At 43.7% G+C, this 25,342-nt stretch overlaps 1 protein-coding gene across 2 annotated transcripts in view; it reads left to right on the forward strand.

Moving 5' to 3' along the window:
• APC2 (APC regulator of Wnt signaling pathway 2) overlaps positions 1 to 25,342 on the forward strand; it is an 81,066-nt gene that overhangs the window by 2,152 nt on the left and 53,572 nt on the right. The window contains exon 1 of one of the 2 annotated variants that reach the window (XM_034422640.3): positions 17,272 to 17,450. The exons of the other annotated variant lie outside the window; for it this stretch is intronic. Within the exon in view, the coding sequence (XP_034278531.2) occupies positions 17,421 to 17,450 (30 nt within the window). The 5' untranslated portion in view covers positions 17,272 to 17,420. Of the gene's footprint in view, positions 1 to 17,271; positions 17,451 to 25,342 lie in introns of those variants that run through there. 2 annotated transcript variants of the gene reach the window in all.

Raw genomic sequence — 25,342 nt, forward strand, 5'->3', positions numbered from 1 at the left:
CCAGGGATTGATTATATATATATATATTTAGGTGTCTCGGTAAACACTTAATCTTTCCCCCAGCTTAAGCTGATGAAGGGAGGAGAACTTGTGGCTCAGAAGGTTAATTCAACTGCCTAACATGCAGGAAGCCCAAGTTCAAATCCAAGTAAGGGTATGGCTAGCTGATGAAAGCAAAAAAGCTTGAAATAGATCTGTACTAGTCTCCTTTTATTTCTTTATCAGCAAAATATATATTTGGTATAAAATGATTTGTCGTGAATGCAACTACTTGAAGGCTCCTGGATTGGAACTGAAAGGCAAAAGAGAGCAAAATGAATGCCCCCTCCCACATGTTGGGGTAGACCAGGTGTCTCGGTAAACACTTAATATATATATAATTATTATTCTATTTGTAATTGCTGAGAGAATTTAATATTACGAGAGTAGATGATACATTTAGTACTATCAAATGTTCAATATGGTTTTCACCCATGATGTAATGCAGTGGTGAAATCCAAATTTTTTTACTACCGGTTCTGTGGGTGTGTCTTGGTGGGCGTGGCATGGCTTGGTGGGCGTGGCTTGGTGGGTATGGCAGGGGAAGAATACTGCAAAATCCCCATTCTTCCCGATCAGCTGGGACTTGGGAGGCAGAGAATAGATGGGGGCGGGGCCAGTCAGAATTTTTACTACTGGTTCTCCAAACAACTCAAAATTTCCGCTACTGGTTCTCCAGAACTGGTCAGAACCTGCTGAAACCCACTTCTGATGTAATGATATTAATATACTGTGTAGTAGGCCAGACTCATTACACACCCACAGGCCTTATTTGAGGGGGAGGGACTGAGATGAAGAGAATTGTGTGATTTGAAGGAAGATTTGAAAAAGGGGAGGACTTTCTTGGCTTGAGCTATTCCTGGGTACCAAATTAAAGATGCTTTCCCCCCTACTGTGTTTGCAGTATGGCCTAAATCAGGGGTCTCCATTGCCTTGGCAACTTTAAGCCTGGCGGACTTCAGCTTCAAAGCTGGCTGGGGAATTCTGGGAGTTGAAGTCCGCCAGGCTTAAAGTTGCCACGGTGGGGACCCTTGGCCTAAATCAGTGTTTTTTTCAAACTTGGCAACTTTCAGCTGGGTGGACCTCAACTCCCAGAATTCCCTGGGGCAGCTAGGAGTTGAACTCCCACCTGTCTTAAAGTTGCTAAGGTTGAAACCACACCGGCCTCAATGAAATTTCTTAATAAATTCAGCCAATTGCTGTGCGTAGAAAAAAAAAAAGAATAGAAAATTCTGCCTCTCGTGAATATGTCTAGAATGTTCTTCTGCATGGATGAAGCTGTTGTGAAGATGCTCCAACTACAGGCAATTATTGGGAGGATATTATTTGTACTTCTGTGTGTGGGGGTGGGGGGGGCTGACTTTAATTTTCCTCTTGTGGAAATTGCATTGGCCCCAATCTTTGGGGGCTTAAAATGTTTTGTAAATTTGCAGTCTCTTCTTGGTAACTGTGAATTGGGCATCTGTTTTTGTGCGACTTTTCATTTATGCTTTAGTTTAGTGTTTACTTAACTTTTGGGGTCTTTAATTAATGTAACTTTCCCATCGCTCTGTTTTGGAGGGTTTTTTGTTTTGTTTTTTTTAGCTAGGCACCCATCCAATTATTGATGAGTTGTGACTCTGCTTAACTTCCAAACTCGGATGTTGTCACTAGGCATCCAGCAAGTAGGTATCGGAATAAATCTTAATATTTACACAACAATTTAGGTCTCTGCCTTAATCTTCGCTGAATGAATATGTGGTCCCGTTGTGATTGCGATTTGTGACTTTCTAATAAACAGCTCAGTCCTTTTGCTATGTGCTGCTATATCAGATCGTTTTTGGGAAGTGCTATTTAGAGCCAGTTTGGTCTACTCTAGTGGTGAAGGCACCAGGCTAGAGAAAGTGAATTCTAGTCCTGCTTTAGGCATGAAAGCTGTAAATAAATCATGAACTTGGGGTCCCCCCCCAATTTATTCACATTCTGTTCAGCAATTTTCAACTAGCCTTTGCACACCGTTTTTACACACTTTTGACATGAAATCCATCCAGCTCTTACTAAAGAGAAAGGAGTCACTAGGGTAAGGGTAACTCGGGTGTATAAAAATGTTATTAAAAGGTTTATAAAAATAGGCAGGTCTTCAATCGTGCCATTATAGTCACCACTTCGATTTCTTTCTTTTACTTCAACTCTGGGAGTTGAAGTCCGCAAGTCTTAAAGTTGCCAAGGTTGGAGACCTCTGTCCTAGGATACTAAAAGACCCCTAAAAGACTCTTCTCCCTGTCGGGTACTTTTGATTAATTTTGTTCCTATAAAAACATTGATCATATTGCCTATCCTATTCATAGTCACGGCCTATTCAGGCTGCTAAAAAACCAATGCAAAATAATAATGGCAAAGACAAAGGGACAATGCAACAAATAAAAGCTACCAAAGGAAGGAGGAAGGTACAACGATTGACAAATGGCCCAAAACGCATCAAGAGGTGTTGTATGTTCCTTTGCTGGAGGTGTTTAAATGGAGGCTGAAGTGATGATTGATCAGGGATGCTGATTTCAGCACTGGGCAGAAAGCGGGTTGGACTAGATGATCTCTGAGACCCTTTTCCATCCTTATGGCCTATAATTCTATGAAACTTAATAAATACTGGGAAAGAAAGAGAGAGAGAGAAAGATGTGTGTCTCTCTGTGTATGTGTATGTGTATATGTGTGTGTGTATGTGTGTGTGTATACATATACATATCAAGAGCAACAAAGATGATTAGGGGACTGGAGGCTAAAATATATAAAGAACAGTTGCAGGAACTGGATATGTCTAGTTTTGATGAAAAGAAGGGCTAGGGATGACATGATAGCATATCATGGGGCTGCCACAAAGAAGAGGGAGTCAAGCTATTCTCCAAAGCACCCGCAGACAGGACAAGAAGCAATGGGTGGAAACTAATCAAGGAAAGAAGCAAATTAGAACTAAGGAGAAATTTCCTGACAGTGAGAACAATTAACCAGTGGAACTACTCGCCTCTAGAAGTTGTGAATGCTCCAGCACTGGAAGTTTTTAAGAAGAGATTGGACAACCATTTGTCTGAAATGGTATAGGTATAGGGCAGTGCCGAAACTGGAGTGTGCCGGAACACCAGAGCGCCGGAACCTGGAAGCATGCGCATTTGGCCACCTGCTCTCTTTCAGGTTCCAGCACACGCACGCACCAAGGCTTTTCCCATATTCTGTTCTTCTTCTTGGGTTTTGCTCTGTCCTGGTGTCCCTTGCCGGATTATACTACTAATTTTATTTTCGTGGAACCCATTTGCCCTTAATACCTCTGTGAGAGTCTGAAGCTCTGTTTGTACCTGTGTCTCATCTGCTAGACGTTTAGTTCTAGTAATTAAAAGTTTTGGCCACTGAATTTATTTGCGAAGGATGATGGTGTGAGTGTGCGTTTAGGTATCACGTGATCAACATTCAGAGACTTGGCCAACTGACTCATTATTTATGACGGTTGAAATGTCCCGTAAATCCCCTTTTGGGGACCTTCTGACAAGCGAAGTCAATGGGGAGAAGCCAGACTCCCTTAACGACCGTGTTACAAACTTAACAACAACAGCCGCGATTCACTTAACAACGGTGCCAAGAAAGGTCGTAAAGTGGGGCGAAACTCACTTCGCAAATTGTTTCGCTGAGCGACAGAAATTTTGGGCTCCATTGTGGTCGTAAGTCGAGAACTACCTGTACTTGTTTTTTTTTTTTAAAAAAAAAAGAAGGTTTGCCAGGTAGCTCTTTTGTTTTTTTGTTTATTTATTTATTTATTGTTTATTTATTTTAGAATTCTTGGCCCCCTTCTTTCCCTCCTGATTGTCTTCCCCTTCCCCAGATGTTGTAGAGACAGATCGATGTTCATCCTAGCGTACCTGGCCCCTGTCTGCTCTGTTCATCCAGGTTTGCTGAATCCCATCTGCCAGTGCAGAGAAAGCTAAGTTAGCTAGGGATAAACCTGGGTAACAGTCAGTCTGGTTGCCATGGTGATCCTGCTCTCTTTTGATTGGGTGACGACAGGGCATTCTCGCCGTTCAGCATCTTTGCTTTTGATGTAGATCCGTGTGAAGAGCATCGCTGGGAGGGAAGGGCTGTAGATTTCTCTGGCGTCCGGAATTTTATTGACCTTACTTGGAAAAAGTCAAACGGGGATATTTTATTTATGCATTTATGCATTTGTTAGCTAGACTATACGTGTGTGTCTTCGGCCAAATCAATACGGATTCACGGCAGGATTAAAAAAATGCCCAACAGAAACATCCCTGAAAAGACAAAATGTCCACAAAAAGACAAATTGCATTTTAAAAAACCCCAATTATTTTTCAAAATGCAACAGTCACAGAGTTACATTTTAAGAAGAGCAGGCAGCCGTACAAATATTTTAAATAAATAAGTAAAATAAGAAATGCAATACAACTTGACTTACAACCATTTGTTTAGCGACCATCCACAAGTTATAACGGCAGTGAAAAAAGTGACATACAGCCAGTCCTCGCACTTACAACCAATACAGCGTGCCCCCCCCCATGGTCATGTGATCACAATTTGCAACCTTCTCAGCTGGCTCCCAGCAAGAAAAGTCAAGAGAGGAAGCTGGATTTGTTTAATGACTACATGATTCGCTTAACAACTGCAGCAATTCCTTAACAATCATGGCAAAAAAGGTCATTAAATTGGGCACAACTCACTTAATGACCATCTCACTTAACAACAGAAATTCTGGTCTCAGTTGTAGTCGTAAAGTGATGGCTATCTGTAGTGATGATGAGATTAATAATAATAATAATAATAATAATAATTAATAATAATGAGGTAATACTCATTATGGTGACAGCAGCTAGATTATTGATAGGTCAATATTGGAAAAATGATGCTATGCCCACTGTTGAAGAATGGACTTTGAAGATGGCCAGTTTTGCAGAGATGGCGAAGATTTCAGCATATCTAAAAGACCGGACTCAAAGAGACTTATGTATAGGATTGGAAGAAGTGGATAGATTATGTACAGAATAAATATCAAACTAGGAAATATCAGATAGCTTTTAGCTGAATGTATTATACAGGGATAGAATAACTGAATGTCATGATGAAATGAATAGTATACGGGGTGGAATAGCTAGGGGTTGAAGTATTATAAAATGTGATTTTGATTTGGATTTCATCTTAAGGAAGTCATGGGGGGAGGGGAGGGTTAGGGAGGGTTTGGGGGGGGGGAAACCGGGGAGAAAATGTATTTGTAAAACTTTTTAAATTAAAAATAATAATAATAATGAGGTAATACTCAATTTGCAACTGTAATTGAGCTTGGCAATTATGATTGTAAGTTGTGACAGTCGTAAAGCAAGTCATCATGTGACCCACCCAATTTTACTACCCTTGCCTTGTGGCAGTGAACATCGCTTTCCAACAAAAATGTTGTAAATTGTAGTCACATGCTGCAAATAGCCTTAAATGTGGGCCATTGGCCGAATGCCCAAAATGTGATCAGGTGAAGTTCCATCGGAACTTCAGCACCAGGTAAATACCAAGTTGTGGTGGCGCAGTGGATAGAAGTCAGCATGGCAGGATGATTCTGTCCACTGCTAGGAGTTTGATCCTGACCGGCTCAAGGTCCTTCCTTCCTTTCCTTCTTTCTCTTCCTCCCTTTTCTCCTCCCTTCCTTTCCTTCTTTCTTTCCCTCCCTTTTCTCCTTCCTTCCTTCCCTTCTTTCTCTCCCTCCCTTTTCTCTCTTCCTTCCTCCCTTCTTTCTCTCCCTCCCTTTCTCCTTCCTTCTTTCCTTCCTTCCTCCCTCCCTCCTTTCTTTCTTTCCCTCCCTTTTTTCCTTCCTTCCTTCCCTTCTTTCTCTCCCTCCCTTTTCTCCTTCTTTCCTCCCTCCCTCCCTCCCTCCCCTCCCTCCCTCTTTCTTTCTTTCTTTCTTTCTTTCTCTCTTTCTTTCTTTCTTCCTTCCTTCCTTCCTCCCTCCCTCCCTCCCTCCCTCCCTCCCTTCCTTCCTTCCTTCCTTTCTCTTCCTTTTCTCCTTCCTTCCTTCCTTTGTTCCTTCCTTCCTGTCATGGTGGCGCAGTGGTTAGAATGCAGCATTGCAGGCAAACTCTGCCCACTGCCAAGAGTTCAATCCTGACCGGCTCAAGGTTGACTCAGCCTTCCATCCTTCCAAGGTCGGTAAGATTGTTGGAGGGCAACTCTGTAAACTGCTTAGAGACTAATGGGCAGTATATAACTCTAAGCGCTTTTGCTATTGCTCCCTTCTAGTGGGGTCTGTTGGATCTTCAAACGGTTGCTAAGCAACTGGTCGTAACTTGAGGACTACCTCCAATTGAAGCAAAAGCGCAATCGAGCCAAATAGCAAAATGGAATAACACAATTAAATCCATGTAAGCCAAATCAAAGTAAAGTCTGAAAAGCAAAGCAAGGATTGCTAAGAACACCCAGCCCTGCACACCTGGGGCTGGGCTCCCATCTTGTCCCCCTCTGATCCTCGGTCTGGCAGGAACACCGGTTGCGCTCAGGAAAGCAGAAGGGAGGCAGGAGGGGGGGCGTGAGATGGAAGGGGGGGCTCTAGGGGCTCCTTTGTTTGTGCTGGTTGGGTTTTCTCTTTCCCGTTCTCCTTTCATCTCCCGCCTGCCCTGGAACTCCGATGAAATTTCAGTCAGCAGAAATGGATAACAACAGCTTGTTTGTTTAATCGCCCTTGGGGGCTGCAGGCTGGAGACAGGGAGCCCAATTCTGTAGCCATTTCTTTGTTCTCTCTCCCCCCACCCCAGTTCTCTTTCAGGTTCAGGTTTTTTTTTCTCTTTCTTTCTCTTTCTGTCCTCCTTTTCTTTCTCCTTCCTTTTTTTCTTCCTTTCTTCTTTTTCCCTCCCTCCTTTCTTTCTTTCTACCTTTCTCCAGCCTCCCTTCCTTCCTTCTCTCCCTCTTCTTTTCCTTCCTTTCTTCCTTTTTTCTTTTTCCCTCCTCCCTCCTTTCTTTCTTTCCACCTTTCTCCACCCTCCCTTCCTTCTCTCCCTCTTCTTTTCCTTCCTTCCTTCCTTCCTTTTTTCTTTTTCCCTCCCTCCCTCCTTCCTTTTTCTTCCTTTCTTCCTTCCTTCCTTCCTTCCTTCCTTTCTTTCTTTCCACCTCTCCATCCTCCCTCCCTCCCTCTCTTCCTTCCTTTCCACCTCTCCATCCTCCCTTCCTTCTCTCCCTCTTCTTTTCCTTCCTTCCTTCCTCTTTCCTTCTTTCTTTCTTTCTTTCTTTCTTTCTTTCTTTCTTCCTTTTTTCTCTTTCTCTTCCCTTTTTCTTTTTTCTTCCTTCCTTCCACCTTCCTTTCTTTTTCTTTCTCTTTCTCTCCTCTTCTCCCTTCTTCCCTTCCTCCCTCTGTTCCTCCCTCCCTTCCTCTCTCCTTCCTTCTCTCCCCCTCCCTTCTTCCCTCCCTCCCTTCTCTCTCTCTTTCTCCTTCCTTTTACATTTCTATTTTTTAAAAAAATTAAACCTCTCCTTTCTTCTTTTAATATTATCAACATTTTGATTCATACCTCTTTTGCTTTAGATTTCTCTTTTTCCTTCATTTGATGTATTTGATTTACATTTCCTGCATCCTTTCTACTTCATGTGAAAAGGGGTAGCTTTTCTTTAATTTCATCACTGTGAGCTTATGCCTCATTAATTCACTTTCAATTAAAACAATTATATCCTTTGGTACTTTTTATAAAGTCAGCACCCAACAATTAATGGTTCATGCAATTGCATTATATCCTTATTTTATAATCTGTAAACCACCTAGAATTAGGACTAAAAATTAAAATAATTCAAGTAAAAACTGGCTAACCAAAAATAAAAATATCACTTGTTGAGATCCAAATTTAGTAAATGCCTTCTCTAATTGTTTTTTTTGTTACTTTTTAAAATTTCCACACATTTTCTCTCTTGTAAGACAAGCATTTATTTTTTGTTAAATATCCTCCTAGATACCTAAGTTATCTTTCCTTTCCTCCAATAGTACAATGGCTTATACCAAATGCTTCTTTTCACTTTCCCCCACAACTACCATACCCTGTAAGGCAGTGGCCCCAACCCTTTGAGCACCAGGGACTGGTCTAGTGGTTAAGGCACCGAGCTAGAAAGGAGGAGGTAGTGAGTTCTAGTCCTGCCTTAGGCATGAAAGCCAGCTGGGCAACCTGGGGCCAGTCCATCTCTCTGTCAGTCCAACCCACCTCACAGGGTTGTTGTGGGGAAAGTAGGAGGAAGAAGATGTGTTGGATATGTTGCCTTGAATTACTTGTAAAAATAAAGGCAGGATACAAACAAACAAACAAACAAGTGCTTTTGTCTTTAAGGCGCCCTAAAACAACCTTTTTTTTTGTTTTTCCCAATTAGCCTTTTCTCTGCCTCTCTAGGACAATGAAACATGGTGAGCAACAGGAAATATAAATGATTGCTTTTCCAGACCAGCAATTCCTCTAAAAACATCTAGGCTGATATCGAAAACCTATTGAATTTGCTCAGTGGCCTGGCTTTCCAACTAGAAATTTCATTCTCTTTTTTCTAATTTCAACAGAGGGAATTGGAAACACAGATGCCCCATTGCTGGCAGCAAAGAGAGAGAGAAAATGTGAGGGTTAGTTGCAATGTGGATGACTCTCCAAGCCTGGATGCTTGTTCGGATATGATTTAAATCGTTTGCAAATAAGCAGCCAAGCGGCACCATCTGACTCCTAGGAGGACCTTCTGGTGAGACACATTAAAGGCCACCTAGCTCAGAATTTTCTCTCTGTGTGTGGAGTATTTACTAGGGCTTTAAGCCTGCCAAGGGAAACCATGTGTAAAACTGTGACTCATAGCAGGTGGAACTATCTTCAGAATCCCCACAGTGGGGATATTTAGATGCAATCTCTGTACTTGTAGTCTAATAGATCCAGTGGTGGGGCTTCAAAAATTTTAGCAAGGGGTTCTCTGCCTGGTTGCTGGGTGGGCGTGGCCATGGTGGGCATGGCCTAGTGGGCCTCCTGCAGCATGGCGGGGTGGGGCATTTTTGCCCTCCCCAGGCTCCGGAGGCTTTCCTCGAGCCTCCGGGAGGGCGAAAATGGCCTCCCCAGACTCCAGAGGCCTTCCCGAACTTCCACTAGGCCCATTTTTCACCCTCCCTGAGCCTCCGCACCCGCCTGCACTTACCTGCATCCAAAATGGGCCGCATGGGGACTCCTGGGAGGGGTGGGGAGAGGTGGGAGGGGCCAGCCAGGAGTGGGATTTGGGGGTTCTCCAAACAGAATCTTAGCTAGAGGTTCTCCCGAACCCCTGCGAACCCCCAGCAGCCCATCCCTGAATAGATCTGAAAAGCGTTACCAGAAATGCTGGTGAGAATCACAATATCTGGGCTTGAGGCCGCCTCTGTCCAAGGTGCTGAAATGACAGCCGAGGCCTTTGGAATCTGGTTCCCGATTGAAACGCCCCCCTCCCCAAACTTTTTTTCATGGGCTCAAAGGATCAAAGGTGCATACATCTACGCTACAAATCTTAACCAAAGCGGGCAAGATTTCCAAAATTCTCACTTCGACTGCCCATTCTGATGACGAGATGCAGCTGAGCCTTTACAATTCGCCTTCCTCTCCAGATTTGGGGATTTCAACCACCAGAGTTTCTCCACAGGGTTCTCTCTAGCCAAGAAGTTAGCTAGAACCCACAAAACCCAAGTAAGATTATTTGTAGGATGCAAGTTCATCTTAAGGATCAAAACACTTTCCACATGGAATCTTGGTGGGGGTGATTTTATGTGTCCTTCCTTTTTCTCTCTCCCTCCCTCCCTCCTCTCTCCCTCCTTTCCTTCCTCCCCCTCATTCCCCCATCCTCTCTTGTTTCCTCCCTCCCTCTCTTCCTCCCCTCCCCTCCCTCCTTTCCTCTCTTCCTCCCCCTCATTTCCCCTTCCTCTCATTTCCTCCCTCCTTCCTTCCCTCCATCTCTCCGTCCCTCTCTCCCTCCCTCTCTTCTTCCTTCCTTCCTCTCTCATTTCCTCCCTCCTTCCTTCATCCCTCTGTCCTTCTGTCCCTCCCTTCCTCCCTCCCTCCTTCCTTCCTTCCTCCCTCCATCCCTCTGTCCCTCCCTTCATTCCTTCCTCCCTCCCTTCTTCCTTCCTCCCTCCCTCCCTCTCTCCTTCCTTCCTTCCTTCCTTCCTTCCTTCCTTCTTTATTTCTTTATTTCTTTATTTATTGGTTCGATTTATATGCCGCCCTTCTCCGGAGACTCAGGGCGGCTTACAATGCATTAAGCAATAGTCTTCATACTTTTGTATATACCTGCTTAGTAGGGCTTTTGGATCCCCCAAGCGGTGTTCTTTTTTATACAAAGTCATCTTATTGGCCCCACAATCCGGGTCCTCATTTTACCTACCTCAAAAGGATGGAAGGCTGAGTCAACCTTGAGCCTGGTGAGATTTGAACTTGCAGTAATTGCAGGCAGCTGGTATTACTTAACAGTGCTTTAGTCTGCTGTGCCACCAAGGCTCTTTTTCCTTCCTTCTTCCTCCTTCCCTCCCTCCCTCCCTAAAATGAATCTCCACAGAAATATAACATACACAATTTTGCCAGGTCTGGGAAGCTAAGCAGGATTGTGCCTGGCTACCATTTGTATGAGAGATGCCCATGGAATATCAGGGCTGTAAGTTAGACCAGGATGTCCAAGTCACTTTTCCTGCAAGAAGGAAGAGGGTGGGCACACCCTTTCCAAAGAGTTTCCAAGAAAATGTCATGACGGAATAATTAATCCATATGAATCGAGTTCAATTTAAAGGCACCTTCTCAGCACTCACCTCAGTACTTTGGATTCAAAAATACAAGATGCTAAGCATATCCTTAGCATCCCTTGAAATCTCATTAAACTACAGACACCTTTTCTAGAATCACAGGGCAGTGGTGAAAGGTGCTTGCACTGTCCCAGAAAAAGAAGCAACTGATTAGAAGAGTTGCACACAAGGATTTCATGACTATTCTTTTTTTTCTAAGCACCTTTTGCTCTTGAAACCCCAAAAGCCAGACAAACTTTGTGTCTTAAACATTTAGGAGGGGGAAGGCTACAGATTCAAATCCCAAATAACAAATAAACTGAAGCTTGGTATTTGCAAAGTACTTTAATTGTGCCACTTATGTCTAATCTGATGTAGAATTCTGCAGGCATGGCTTTGTTTATACTGCCAAAAGGCTTAATTGCATGTTTTTAAAAATGCTGCTATTTCCTCCTCCTTTTTTAAAAAAATGAAATTTTCAGGTGATCTAGAAAAAGGTTCGTATTAGAGGTTTGGATTGAGCAGATGGATTAGACTAAATGTTTCAGCCACCCCCAGCTTGCTTTCATTCTCTAGGGTCTAATTAAAGTCTGATTACTTTAGTTACTTCCAGTAATTCTATATTGCTCTTCATCTGAAAATGTACAGGGAATTCTCAATTTACAACTGTTTATTTAGTGACCATTTGAAGTCACAACGGCACTGAAAAAAGTGACTTGTGACTGTTTTTCACACTTACGACCCTTTTGAGACCTTCTGACAAGCAAAGTTAATGGGGAAGCCAGATTCACTTAACAACCAGGTTACTAACCTAACAACTGCAGTGATTCACTTAACAAATATGGCAAGAAAGGTCATAAAATGGAGCAAAACTCACTTAACAAATTTCTCACTTAGCAACATAGGTCTTGGACTCAATTGTGGTTGAACGTCAAGGATTACCTGTAATGGTAGATCTGACCAGGTCAATATATTTTTTTTATATTTTAACATTTTGTTCTACACTGCCAGAATCCCTCCGAGGGAGATGGATAGTTCAGAAATGGGAAATTTTTAAAACATAATGTTAGATCTCAGCAGGATGATGTATCTGCAAAATAAAATAGTAATCCTCCGCAGGACAATAAATTTGAAAATATAATGGTACATCATGCCAAAGGCAATCTATTTGAAAATAAAATGGCAGATCTCACCAAAACATTATATTTGAAAACATAAACACACTCTAAACAAGTCAAGCACTACAAAGAAAACCAGCAATTTAAAACTGAATAAGCAGTGGTTAGAGCAGTTGATTAAACTGAGAGAAGAATTGGGAATTAAAAGTGGCATTTTTATTTTTATTTTTTGGCCAAAGCAATCTATGTGAGATATTGGCTAATCTCCCATGCCAGTGTTAAGCTTTTAGAATAGAATAGAATAGAATAGAATAGAATAGAATAGAATAGAATAGAATAGAATAGGGGAGGAGAGGGGAGGAGAATAGAGAATAAAATATAAAGAATAGAATAGAAAATAAAATATAAGAAACAGAACAGAACAGAACAGAACAGAACAGAACAGAACAGAACAGAACAGAACAGAATAGAATAGAATAGAATAGAATTCTTTATTGGCCAAGTGTGATTTGACACACAAGGAATTTGTTTCTGGTGCATAAACTCTCAATGTACATACAACAATAGTGATAGATCATTATCATAGTCATTGTAAAAATACATTCATCATAAAACATTAGATACAACACTTTGTAATGGATACTAAATAAGCAATCAACATAAATCATACTAGTAAACAAAATCAGTTGTAAGATACAAGCAACAGAGTTATAGTCATAAGAAGATAAGGAGATAGGTAATAGGGAAGACGAGAATAACAATGGTAATACAGCTTTTCTAGATAGTTTGACAGTGTTGTGGGAATTAGTTGCTTAGCGGAGTGATGGCATGGGAGAAAAAACTGTCCTTGTGTCTAGTTGTTCTGACAAACTATGGTCATAAAGTCGAACACTATCTGTAGACATATAAACGGCTGAGTTTCTTATTCCAATCCACTTCTTGCAAAACTGGAAACCAGATCAAATCTTACAGTGGAGCTCTGATATCAAAAGAACTGAGTTATCGCTTTCGTTGAGAAATTGACCGAGGAATTAAAAATGCAAAGACTCCCGATAACCCAATCAACAACTTTCATAAGGCAAAATGTAATTTGATTAATTTTCATCCCTTGCTAGAATCACTCGGCTTTATCACTAAGTCCTTGTGGAGAGATTTATTCAAACAGTGGAAGCGGTTTATTCAAAGAGTCAGTTTTTATAAAAAAAAAAATCATCCAAGGATGTCTTGTTTTTGGTTTCTTGGTAATTAGTTCAGTGGTTTTGTGGAAAATAACATAAGAAGGAATTTTAAAATAATCCTTTGAACTCAGGTATGTTGTGGCCCATACGAGGCCTGTGCGGCTGGTGGCTGATTCGGACAGTGAGGAGGCTGGTGTGGTGCTGCACCAGCAGCCTGTGCAGCTGGCACTCGAATCGGACAATGAGGAGGCTGGAGAAGATGTGGTGCCAGAGGCGGGGATTCAGCCAGGGCCTTCGGAAACTCCAGAAGCTCCCTTAAGTGAAGAGGAAGAAGAGGAGGAGCCTCTTCTCAATGCACGGGCGCGCAGAACTGCCAAAAGGCAGGAGTGGCTCCTCAGGAGGAGGTCTCCTCGAGAGTAAGGCTTGGGGCTAATTGGCCACTCCCTTAGCCTATTTAAGGAGGAACGCCGACTGAAGCAATTTGCAGGGAACAACTTCGTTCACTCTCCTTCGTGCCTTGATCTTAGTTCTTTGCCCCATTTTACGACCTTTCTTGCCACAGTTGTTCAAGGGAATCACCGCTGTGAATAAGTTAGTACAGGTGGTCCTCGACTTACAATGGTTCATTTAATGACCGTTCAAAGTTATGACGGCACTAAATAAAGTGACTTATGACCGTTTTCACACTTACGATTGTTACAGCATCCCCATGGTCCCATCATTTATATTTGGATGCTTGACAACTGATTCATCTTTATGACGGTTGCAGTGTCCTGGGGTCATTTGATCAATTTTTTGCAACCTTCTCAGAAGCAAAGTCAGGGGGAACCAGATTCATTTAACAACCATATTACTAATTTAAGAACTGCAGTGATTCACTTAAGAAAGGTGGCAAGAAAAGTCATAAAATGAGGCAAAACTCACTTAACAAACGTCTCACTTAGCCACATAAATTCTGGGCTCAGTTATGGTCGTAAGTTGAGGACTACCTGTAACCGCTTGTCAAATGAACCTGGCCTCCCCATTGACTTTGCATGTCAGAAGGTCGCAAAAGGAGATCACATGACCTTGGGACACCGCAACCATCATAAATACCAGTCAGGTTGGTTTTTTTTTAAATTTGATTTATATGCCGCCCTTCTCCGGAGACTCCGGGCAGCTTAAAATGCATTAAGCAATAGCCTTCATACTTTTGTATATTTATACAAAGTCAGCTTATTGCCCCCACAATCTGGGTCCTCATTTTACCTACCTTTGAAAGGATGGAAGGCTGAGTCAACCTTGAGCCTGGTGAGATTTGAACTTGCAGTAATTGCAGGCAGCAGATGTAAGTGGATGTTAATAACAGTGCTTTAGTCTGCTGAGCCACCAGAGCTCCTACCAAGCATCTGGAATTTTTGACCGTGTGACCCTGGGCATGCTGGTTATAACTGTGAAAAACGGTCATAAGTTACATTTTTCAGTGCCATTGTGACTTTGGACGGTCACTAAACGAACGGTTGTAAATTGAGGACTACCTGTAATTCCACCCCTGATCCAAAACTACCAGTATAGAAGCCGGGTTCAAAAGCATCTCCAGTTTATCTCAAAGGCATGACATTTATTCTTACAAATAAGCTCAGCGAGAGACAAAAAACAATGAGCTGGAGAGCTCTGTGGGGAGGGGGAGAAAGGAAGGTAGTGCAGGGGGGGGGAGAAACCCTTCCCCCCATTGCTTTTATCTACCAACTTCTTGGAAACAATTGGCCATCACCGTGGTTACTCAAGAGAAGAATTTGGGCTTTCAGTAGTTGACCCCATTCACCTTCCGGACACTTTTTCCTACGGTAGAACTCAGCTACGGAAATCAGCTGTGCCGCACGAATCAGCTGAGCCAGAAAGAAGGAAATATAGGGCAGGATAGGGCGGGGCCAGCTGATTGTTGGAACTACCGGTTCGCTAGAACCGGTCCGAACCGGCAGCAGCCCACCACTGCTACAACGGTTGTGTGAAAAATGATCATTTTCCAGGGCTGTAGTAACTTGAAACCGTCACTAAGTGGACTGTTGTAAGTGAAGGACTACCGGTGTCAGTTTGTTGTGGGCTGGTTTTATGGAATTATGACAGAGAATACAGGTAGTCCTTCACTTACAACAGTTCATTTAGTGACGGTTCAAAGTTACAGTAGCCCTGAAAAAAAGTGACTTACGACGGTTTTTCACTCTTACGACTATTGTAGCATCCTCATGGTCATGTGATCAAAATCCTGACACTTGGCAACTTTGCGACCTGACTAGCAAAGTCAATGGGGAAGTCAGATCCACTTAACAACCCTGTTACTAACTTAACAACTCCAGTGATTCACTTAACGACGGTGGCAAGGAAGGTCGTAAAATGGGGCAAAACTCACTTAACCACTGTCTCACTTAGCAACAAAAATTTTGGGCGCAATTGTGGTCGTAGGTCGAGGACAAGCTGCATATATTTTTAAAAGCTGAGCTGGATTGGAGGACTTGTTCGTAGCTTCAGGGAAACTCTGTGTTCCCAGGGTGTCTGCTGAATACTTCTTGCTCGGGGTGAACCAACTGGGAGGGTTGCTACATTCCTGCTCCTTTAATGGGATTCCCAAGGACAGGACGGCTTTGCCCTAAGGCTGAGTAGATGCTAGCCTAGGGCATCAAAGCTTCAAGGGGGCCCACGCTGCCCCATCCATCCAAATCTTTCTAAAAATGCAAATCTTAATTGCTGGGAGATGACACCATTAGTCAACGTGGCTTAGGGTGCCATGTACCCTTGAGCTGACACTGCCCAAGGATACGGTCAGAAATGAAGCTTTCCCTTTGATAATACAGTATCACAGCTATGAGCTTGATTAAGCACACTTAGGTTGTGAGGACTCAGAAACAGCCTCCCTCCCTCCCTCCCTTCCTTCTTCTCTCCATCTCCATATTCCTTCCTTCCTCTCTCCATCTCCTTCCTTCCTTCCCTTCCTTTCTTCTCTCCCTCTCCGTATTCCTTCCTTCCTTCCTTCTTTCCTTCTTCTCCCTCTCCTTCTTTCTTCCTTCCTTCCTTCCCTTCCTTTCTTCTCTCCCTCTCTGTATTCCTTCCTTCCTTCTTTCCTTCTTCTCTCCCTCTTCTTATTCCTTCCTTTCTTCCATTCTTCTCTCCATATTCCTTCCTTCCTTCCCTTCCTTTCTTCTCTCCCTCTCCATATTCCTTCCTTCCTTCCTTCCATTCTTCTCTCCATATTCCTTCCTTCCTTCCCTTCCTTTTTTCTCTCCCTCTCCGTATTGCTTCCTTCCTTCCTCTCTCCCTCTCCCTCTCCTTCCTTCCTTCCTTCTTTCCTTCTCCTTATTCCTTCCTTCCTTCTTTCCTTCTTCTCTCCCTCTCCTTATTCCTTCCTTCCCTTCCCTTCCTTTCTTCTCTCCCTCTCCGTATTCCTTCCTTCCTTCCTTCTTTCTTTCTTCTCTCCCTCTCCTTATTCCTTCCTTCCTTCCATTCTTCTCTCCATATTCCTTCCTTCCTTCCTTCCCTTCCTTTCTTCTCTCCCTCTCTGTATTCCTTCCTTCCTTCCATTCTTCTCTCCATATTTCTTCCTTCCTTCCTTCCATTCTTCTCTCCATATTCCTTCCTTCCTTCCCACCCACAAGAGAGCTGAGTCTAGCTCATCTTGAATTCCATTGACTCTTAATCTACTGCCAATTTGCTTTAACCGTTAGTAGTTCCAGTTGTTGTAAAGCTTCCAATAAATCTTTATATGCCTTTGAACTGACTGGGTTTCCTGATTTCCTTGGCACCTGACACTCTCCATGTGTTGACCTAATTTCTCTACTATTCGTAATGAAAACGCTTTTTAATTCCCAACTGTTTTGTTCCATTACCCTTTGTTATGAGAAAAGGGCCTCCGGGCTGAGATGAACAAGAAAGCTATCTAGATTTGTTTTCTGGCAATTCCTTCTCCCAGGACTCCACGGCAGAAGGCCCGGTGTGGCCCCGTGGCATGGAACGCATGGGACCCAATCAGCTGCCTAAGTAGAGAAAGCCAGGATGCTCTCCTGTCAGATCCCTGGCTAGCAAAGGGAGGGGGAAGCAGCACACGCACATGTATGCGTGTGTGTGAGCGTGCAAAGCTATGCCGTCGCTCTATCTAGTCACATGACCTGTCATTTGCAATCGGGGGGGGGGAACCCCGAAAAGGAGAAACCCAGATGCATTGGAATGTTTTTTTTTTCTTTCCTGCCTTTGAACCATCACCGTTCCAACATTTATATCTTGAATGATGGGCAGAGATATAGGCCTCCGGTCCGAAAAGCCACTGGACTGGAGCGATCTTCTGGATAAGGCAGCATGAGAACGGCGTCGTCAGGAAGATCAAAGGTAGGTGGGATCAGATGCAGGATTTGGGGACCTGGAGGTTACCTCTTGCAAAATGAGCATAATCAAAGATTTCCTAACCTAGGTTGAATCCAGCTGGCTGGCTTGCTAAGAAACAGCTAAGTCCGCTCGTTCGGCATCTTCCCTTTGTAATCAGGCGGTGATGTGCAAACCCCCCCCCCAAAAAAAACGGGGCCAGCAGAGAGAATCCAAAGGGATCTACTAGACTGGAGGACAAAAGCGGGAGAGGGAGGAGGAAAATCCATGCATTTGCAAAGGCATGAATTAGAGACTCCCCCACCGTGCAATTTCTCAAGGTGGGTGGAGGGGAACTGGAGAAGGAATTTGCTGCCAGACAAAGAGATGAAAGAGGGAAAGAGAGACAAAAGAGTGGGATGGTGGAGCCCGAAATGAAGCGGAGAAAAGACGATAAGGTCCCCCCCCCCGAAAAAAATCAGATTAAATCAGTGGTTCCTTCCCTACCCCCACCCCACCCCCCAGCTCAGATTCCTTGGTCCTTCTAAAAAAAAGAACACATTTGGTACAGGAGTTTTATTCATTCCGAGTCAATGGTCCAGTAGAAAGGTTTCCGTAATGAAAGAATAGTATTATTTTTGCTCTTGGGATCTGCCCAGGGTTTGGCAGGGAAAGCTGGAATTCTGGTATTCAGAGGGTTTCTGAGCCGATTGTGGGGGGGATAGGGGAAGCCGAGTCCCTGACTCTGGGTCAAAAGGGGACAAGGGGCATTGCAAGGATTGACGTGGGTATGAATGGATCCGGCGCTGTTCTCGTTTACGCCCATTTCATTGGGGAAATCTGAAAAGTGGTGGTTTTGGTCCAAGGTGACACTTGGTCCTGATTTTAGAACAGAGACACCACATCTGCGTGTCCGGGAACAGAACCCGGTCTTACACTTTCGTGACCTTTTGATTGGATTACCGTAATAAGCCCTACACGGGGCTACACTTGAAGACCATTGGGAAGCTACCGCCGATCGGAAGGCAAGGAATAGTTAGTGATGGGTGTGTCATGGTGTGTGTGCGTGTGTCCCTTTTGCTTTTGCGAGTGCACTGGCTGCCGGCTTGGCTTCAAGGTGCCATTCAAGGTGCTGATACCAATCTCTGTAGCTCAGGGTTGGTACGGTGGGGTCCTTGATGCTCTCTGAGCTTGGTTGTTTTCTCACAGACGTTTCATTACCCAGCTAGGTAACATCATCAGTGTTAGATGGTGCTGGTTATCGAGGTCCTTAGTTGTCTCTGAATTGGTTGTTTTCTTGCCGACGTTTTATTACCCAACTAGGTAACATCATCAGTGTTAGATGGTGCTGGTTATCGAGGTCCTTTGTTGTCTCTGAATTGGATGTTTTCTTGCAGACGTTTTATTACCCAACTAGGTAACATCATCAGTGCTGGTTATCACCTATAAAGCGCTGCGTGGCACAGGGCCTAGTTACTTGATGGTCCACCTCTCTACAGATATTTCCATTTCTGCAATTAAGTCAGCTAGAATGAGCTCTTGATACTGTCTATTAAGCAGTACAGGTAGTCCTCGACTTACGACCACAATTGAACCCAACATTTATGTTTGATAAGTGAAACATTTGTTAAGTGAGTTTTGTCCCATTTTACAACCTTTCTCGCTACGGTTGTTAAGGGAATCGCTGCAGTTGATCAGTTAGTAATCCGGTTGTTAAGTGCATCCGGCTTCCCCATTGACTTTGCTTGTCAGGTGGTCGCAAAAGGGATCCCATGACTTTGGGACACAGCAACGGTCATAAATGTCAACCAATTGCCAAGCATCTGAGTTTTGATCACATGATCATGGGAATGCTGCAAAAAAGGTTTGTAACTATGAAAAATCCTCATAAGTCACATTTTTCAGTGCCGTTGTAACTTTGAACGGTCACTAAATGAGCTGTCGTAAGTCGAGGACCACCGGGTCATCTTCCAGAGCTCAGGAAGTGGGCTTTTTCTGTTGTGCCTGGAGATTCATTCTTCTCCCATCCTTCTGATTTTTGTGAGTGGTTCAAGATCTGGTTTGTCTCCCAGTCCTTGAGCTAGCATGGATGTCCAACCTCTTTGATGGGTTATTGGCGATTTGGCTTTTAGTTCCTAATTGTTAGACTCTGCTTTTTTCCCCCTCTTGATTTATTTAATTTTCTTTTAATTTTTTAGCCTGTAAGCTGCTGGGAACCCCTCTGAGCTTAGATGGTCCTGAAATTGAAATAATGAAATAAATAAATTCCACTACAGAAGGATAGTGGACCAGTGGGTTTCAATTTTTTTTACTACCGGTTCTGTGGGTGTGGCTTGGTGGGCGTGGCTTGGTGGGCATGGAAGGGGAAGGATACTGTAAAATCTCCATTCCCACCCCACTTCAGGGGAAGGATACTGTAAAATCTCCATTCCCTCCCCACTCCAGGGGAAGGTTACTGCAAAATCCCCATTTCCTCCCAATCAGCTGGGACTTGGGAGGCAGAGAATAGATGGGGGCATGGCCGGTCAGAATTTTTACTACCGGTTCTCTGAACTACTCAAAATTTCCACTATCGGTTCTCCAGAACTGGTCAGAACCTGCTGAAACCCACCTCTGTAATGGACACCCCTGAAAACAGGGGTGTGTCCAACCTTTAGTAACTTTAAAACTTGTGGACTTCAACTCCCAGAATTTAACAACTTCAAGACCGGTGGACTTCAAGTCCCAGAATTCCCCAGCCAGCATGGCTGGCTGGGGAATTCTGAGACTTGAAGTCCACCGGTCTTAAAGTTGCCAAGTTTGAACACTCTTGTCTTAAAATTTAAGAGAAACTTATCACAGCAGAGTTAACTTAGTCTTGCAATTGTGCTTCCTATAATCAGTAGACAGGTATAGCTTTTTTTTCCTGTTCTGTAATTAAAATTGGAAAGCCAACTTCCCTGGTTGGTGCCTGGAAGTGTTTATTTTTTAATGTATTAATGTATTCCGTTTCTATAGCCACTCATTTCAATAATTGATTCTGGGTGGCTTACAATTCCCAGACGTATAAAAACAATAAAAATCTTTTAAAAACAATAAACATTCTAGAGCTAGACTAGTTCGGAGCAAAGGCCCACTTCACACAGCTGCCTGGTAGTGTTGTGGCTCCGTTGCCTGAGCCTGGGCTATCGACAGATGCAGACTCTGAGAGTGAGGGAGAGGAGTTGGCAAGGCCTCCCTCTCCAGGACCCTCCTCTCTGGCAATGCCTCCGGAGGACACCGAAGGCCAAGAGATAGGCTCAGAGCCAAGCATGTCCCCGCAGCCACAGGTGGACAGCGACGAAGGAGATAAGTGCTGGCTGGATCCTCAACAGCGGCGCAGGGAGAAGCATGCGCAGCAGAGGGGAAGGCGTGCCAGAGATTAGCTGAGTCACTGGACCACACCCCACAGGGTATAAATGTGGGTGTGGGGGCCGGTTCAGTTTGTGACGAGCAAAAACTAGAAATAATCCATGATCTCTGCGTTACTGGACTTCTGCCTGCCTTGTCGGACTGCATTTGGACTAATCCTTGTATTGCTGAAACTTTGCCTGCTTTATTGGAATGCTTGCAGTCTAATCTTTGTTTTGTGTGAGTAAAGTCTGAATTGGCAGCTAGCCACTCGGTTGGTGCCAGCTTTAAAGACTTTGTCGTGTGGCTTATTAACTCTGGGGGGTGCGTGTATGGGACGGGGACAGAACAGGTAACAGAATAACAGAGGTTATTCCCTTCCAGAGTTGGAAGGGACCTTGGAGATCATCTAGTCTGACTCCCTGCTTAAGCAGGCGATCGATCGCACATGATTCTGGACAAACGTCTGTCCAATCATTTCTCAGAAACCTCCAGTGATGGAGGTCAATGTTTATGTTGCTAAGTGAGACAGTTGCTAAGTGAGTTTTGTTCCCATTTTACAACCTTTCTTGCCGTGGTTCTTAAGTGAAGCACTGCAGTTGTTAAGTTAGTGACACGGTTGTTAAGGGAATCTGGTTTCCCCAGTGACTTTGCTTGTCAGAAGGTCGCAAAAGAGGAGTCACATGACCCCGAGGACACTGTAACCGTCATAAATACAGGCCAGTTGCCAAGCATCTGAATTCTGATCACGTGACTAAGAGGGGATGCTGGAACGATCATGTGAAAAAATGGTCATATGGACTTTTTTCAGTGCCGTTGTAACTTCGAATGGTCACTAAAGGAACTGTTGTAAGTCGAGGACTACCTGTTTTCATAATAATAATAAGAAGAAGAAAACATCTCATTCTTTTGTGATCATCTGGTTTCCATTTACTCAACTGGTATCTACAAATAGAGTAGAATAGAATAACAGAGTTGGAAGCGACCTTCTAGTCCAGGGTCTGCAACATTAAATACTCAAAGAGCCATTTGGACCCATTTTCCACAGAAAAGAAAACACCGGGAGCCACAAAACCTGGGTGGGCGTGGCCAACTCGATGTCACTCACTTCCATCAGTCACATGACACCCCCCCTAGCCACGCCTACCCAGCCGGTCATTAGGGCAGAGAACCAGTTGTTAAAAAACACCGGGAATCACAAAATCCTTTTGACATCTCTCTCTCTGCCCTTCCTCCCTCCCTCCCTCCCCCCCTCTCCCGCTCCCTCTGTATCTCTCTCTGTCTCTCTGTCTCTCTCCCTCTCTCTGTATCTCTCTGTCTCTGCCCTGGCTGCTTGTCCATCCCTGCTGTCACCCTTACCTTCTCAGGCCAGACGAGGAGTGACTGGGAGGGGAGAGCGAGTGGTGGGGCCAGCCAGTGGTGGGACCACCTGACAGGGAGCCACAGCAGAGGGCCCAACGAGCCGCATGTGGCTCTGGAGCCGACGGTTGCTGACCCCTGTTCTAGTCCAACCCGCTGCTTAGGCAGGAAACCCTACACCACTTCAGACAAATGGCTAGCCAACATCTTCTTAAAAACTTCCAGTGTTGGAGCATTCACAACTTCTGGAGGCAAATTGTTCCACTTATTAATTGTTCTAACTGTCAGGAAATTTCTCCTTAGTTCTAATTTGCTTCTCTCCTTGATTAGTTTCCACCCATTGCTTCTTGTTCTACCTTCAGGTGCTTTGGAGAATAGTTTGACTTCCTCTTCTTTGTGGCAGCCCCTGAGATATTGGAAGACTGCTATCATGTCTCCCCTAGTCCTTCTTTTCCTTAAATTAGACATACCCAGTTCCTGCAACCGTTCTTCCTATGTTTTAGCCTCCAGTCCCCTAATCATCTTCGTTGCTCTTCTCTGCACTCTTTCTAGAGTCTCAACATCTTTTTTACATTCATGGTGACTAAAACTGAATGCAGTATTCCAAGTGTGGCCTTACCAAGGCATTATAAAGTGGTATTAACACTTCATGTAATCTTGATTCTATCCCTCTGTTTATACAGCCTAGAACTATGTTGGCTTTTTTGGCAGCTGCTGCACACCGCTGGCCAGTGGTGGGATTCAAAAATTTTACTACCGGTTCTGTGGGTGTGGCTTGGTAGGTGTGGCATGGCTTGGTGGGCATGGCTTGGTGGACATGGCAGGGGAAGGTTACTGCAAAATCCCCATTTCCTCCCAATCAGCTGGGACTTGGGAGGCAGAGAATAGATGGGGGCGGGGCCAGTCAGAATTTTTACTACCGGTTCTCCGAACTACTCAAAATTTCCACTATCGGTTCTCTAGGACTGGTCAGAACCTGCTGAAACCCACCTCTGCTGTTGGCTCATATTTAAATGGTTGTCCACTAGGACTCCAAGATCCCTCTCATAGTTACTACTATCTGTGCCTGTTTGAGCTTGGAAGCTAAACAGGCTTTGGCTAAGAGTTGGATGGGAAACTGTCAGGAAAGGCCAGGATCAGCTTCTGGGAATTTGAAAAGACACCCCAGAAGAAGACAGAGACAAACCACTTCCATGAGTCTTCCAGGAACCAGTTCACAAAATTCTTAGGAATTGAACTTAATTTGAAAAAAAAAACAACTCTAGAATAGAATAGAATAGAATAGAATAGAATAGAATAGAATAGAATAGAATAGAATAGAATAGAATAGAATAGAATAGAATAGAATAGAATTCTTTATTGGCCAAGTGTGATTGGACACACAAGGAATTTGTCTTGGTGCATATGCTCTCAGTGTACATAAAAGAAAAGATACATTCGTCAAGAATCCTAAGGTATAACACTTAATGATATTCATAGGGAACAAATGAGCCTTGGTAGTACAGTGGTCTAAGGCACCCTGTTATTAAGCTGGTTATTAAGACCAGCTGCCTGCAATTACTGCAGGTTCGAATCTCGCCAAGGCTCAAGGTTGACTCAGCCTTCCATCCTTTCTAAGGTAGGTAAATTGAGGACCCAGTTTGTGGGGGCAATAAGCTGACTTTGTATAAATATACAAAAGGATGAAGGCTATTGCTGAGCACATTGTAAGCCGCCCTGAGTCTCCGGAGAAAGGCGGCATATAAATCAAATTAAAAAAAAAAAATAAGCAATCAAATCATATTAGGAAACAGCCAATATAAATCGTAAGGATACCAGCAACAAGGTTACAGTCATACAGTCATAAGTGGGAGGAGATGGGTGATAGGAACGATGAGAAGATTAATAGTAATGCAGACTTAATAACTAGTTTGACAGTGTTGAGGGAATTATTTGTTGAGCAGAGTGATGCCGTTCGGGAAAAAACTGTTCTTGTGTCTCGTTGTTCTGCACACCAGAACAACGAGACACAAGAACAGTTTTTTCCCGAACGGCATCACTCTGCTAAACAAATAATTCCCTCAACACTGTCAAACTAGTTATTAGTTTGTTTTGAGGGTAGGAGTTGAAACAGTTTATGTCCAGGATGCGAGGGGTCTGTAAATATTTTCACGCCCTCTTTTTGACTCGTGCAGTATACAGGTCCTCAATGGAAGGCAGGTTGGTAGTAACTGTTTTTATCTGCAGTTCTAATTATCCTCTAAAGTCTGTGTCTCTCTTGTTGGGTTGCAGAACCAAACCAGACAGTTATAGAGGTGCAGATGACAGACTCAATAATTCCCCTGTAGAATTATCTTCCATCTTAAAGTGATTAGGCGTGAATAGGGGGGGGTAATTACTGAAAAATGCCCAGGCCTGACAACAGTTTTACAGGACTGCCATCTAATTAGATGAAATTCCCACCCCATAGTACAGGTAGTCCTCAACTTATGACCACAATTGAGCCCAACCTTTCTGTTGCTAAGCAAGACAGTTCTTACGTGAGCTTTGCCCTATTTTACGACCTTTCTTGCCACAGTTGTTAGGTCAATCATGACAGTTGTTAAGTGAAACACATGGTTGTTAAGTGACTCTGGCTTCCATATTGACTTTGCTTTTCAGAAGCTTGCAAAAAGTGATCACATGACCCCGGGACACTGCAACTGTCATAAATACATGCCAGTTGCCAAGCTTTTTGATCATGTGACCATGGGGATGCTGCAACAGTTGTGAGTGAGAAAAGAGCCTGTAGTACAGTGGACTAAAGCACTGTGATTAACATCTGCTGCTTGCAATTACTGCAATTACAGCTCACAGACAGAGCATTGTAATTTAACACCAGCTGTCTGCAATTAAAGTAAGATTGAATCTCACCAGGTTCAAGGTTGACTCAGCCTTCCATCCTTTCAAAGGTAGGCGAAATGAGGACCCAGATTGTGGGGGCAATAAGCTGACTTTGTATAAATATACAAAAGGATGAAGGCTATTGCTTAACGCATTGTAAGCCGCCCTGAGTCTCCGGAGAAGGGCGGCATATAAATTAAAGCAAGAAAAAAAAATGGTCATAAATCACCTTTTTCCTGTGCCGTTATAACTTTCCTGTGCCGTAGTAAAATTTTTTTACTACCGGTTCTGTGGGTGTGGCTTGGTGGGCATGGCAGGGGAAGGTTACT

The sequence above is a fragment of the Pantherophis guttatus genome, chromosome 1, assembly GCF_059756535.1.
Source record: "Pantherophis guttatus breed Tessera chromosome 1, ASM5975653v1, whole genome shotgun sequence".
NCBI classification, from domain to species: Eukaryota; Metazoa; Chordata; class Lepidosauria; order Squamata; family Colubridae; genus Pantherophis; species Pantherophis guttatus.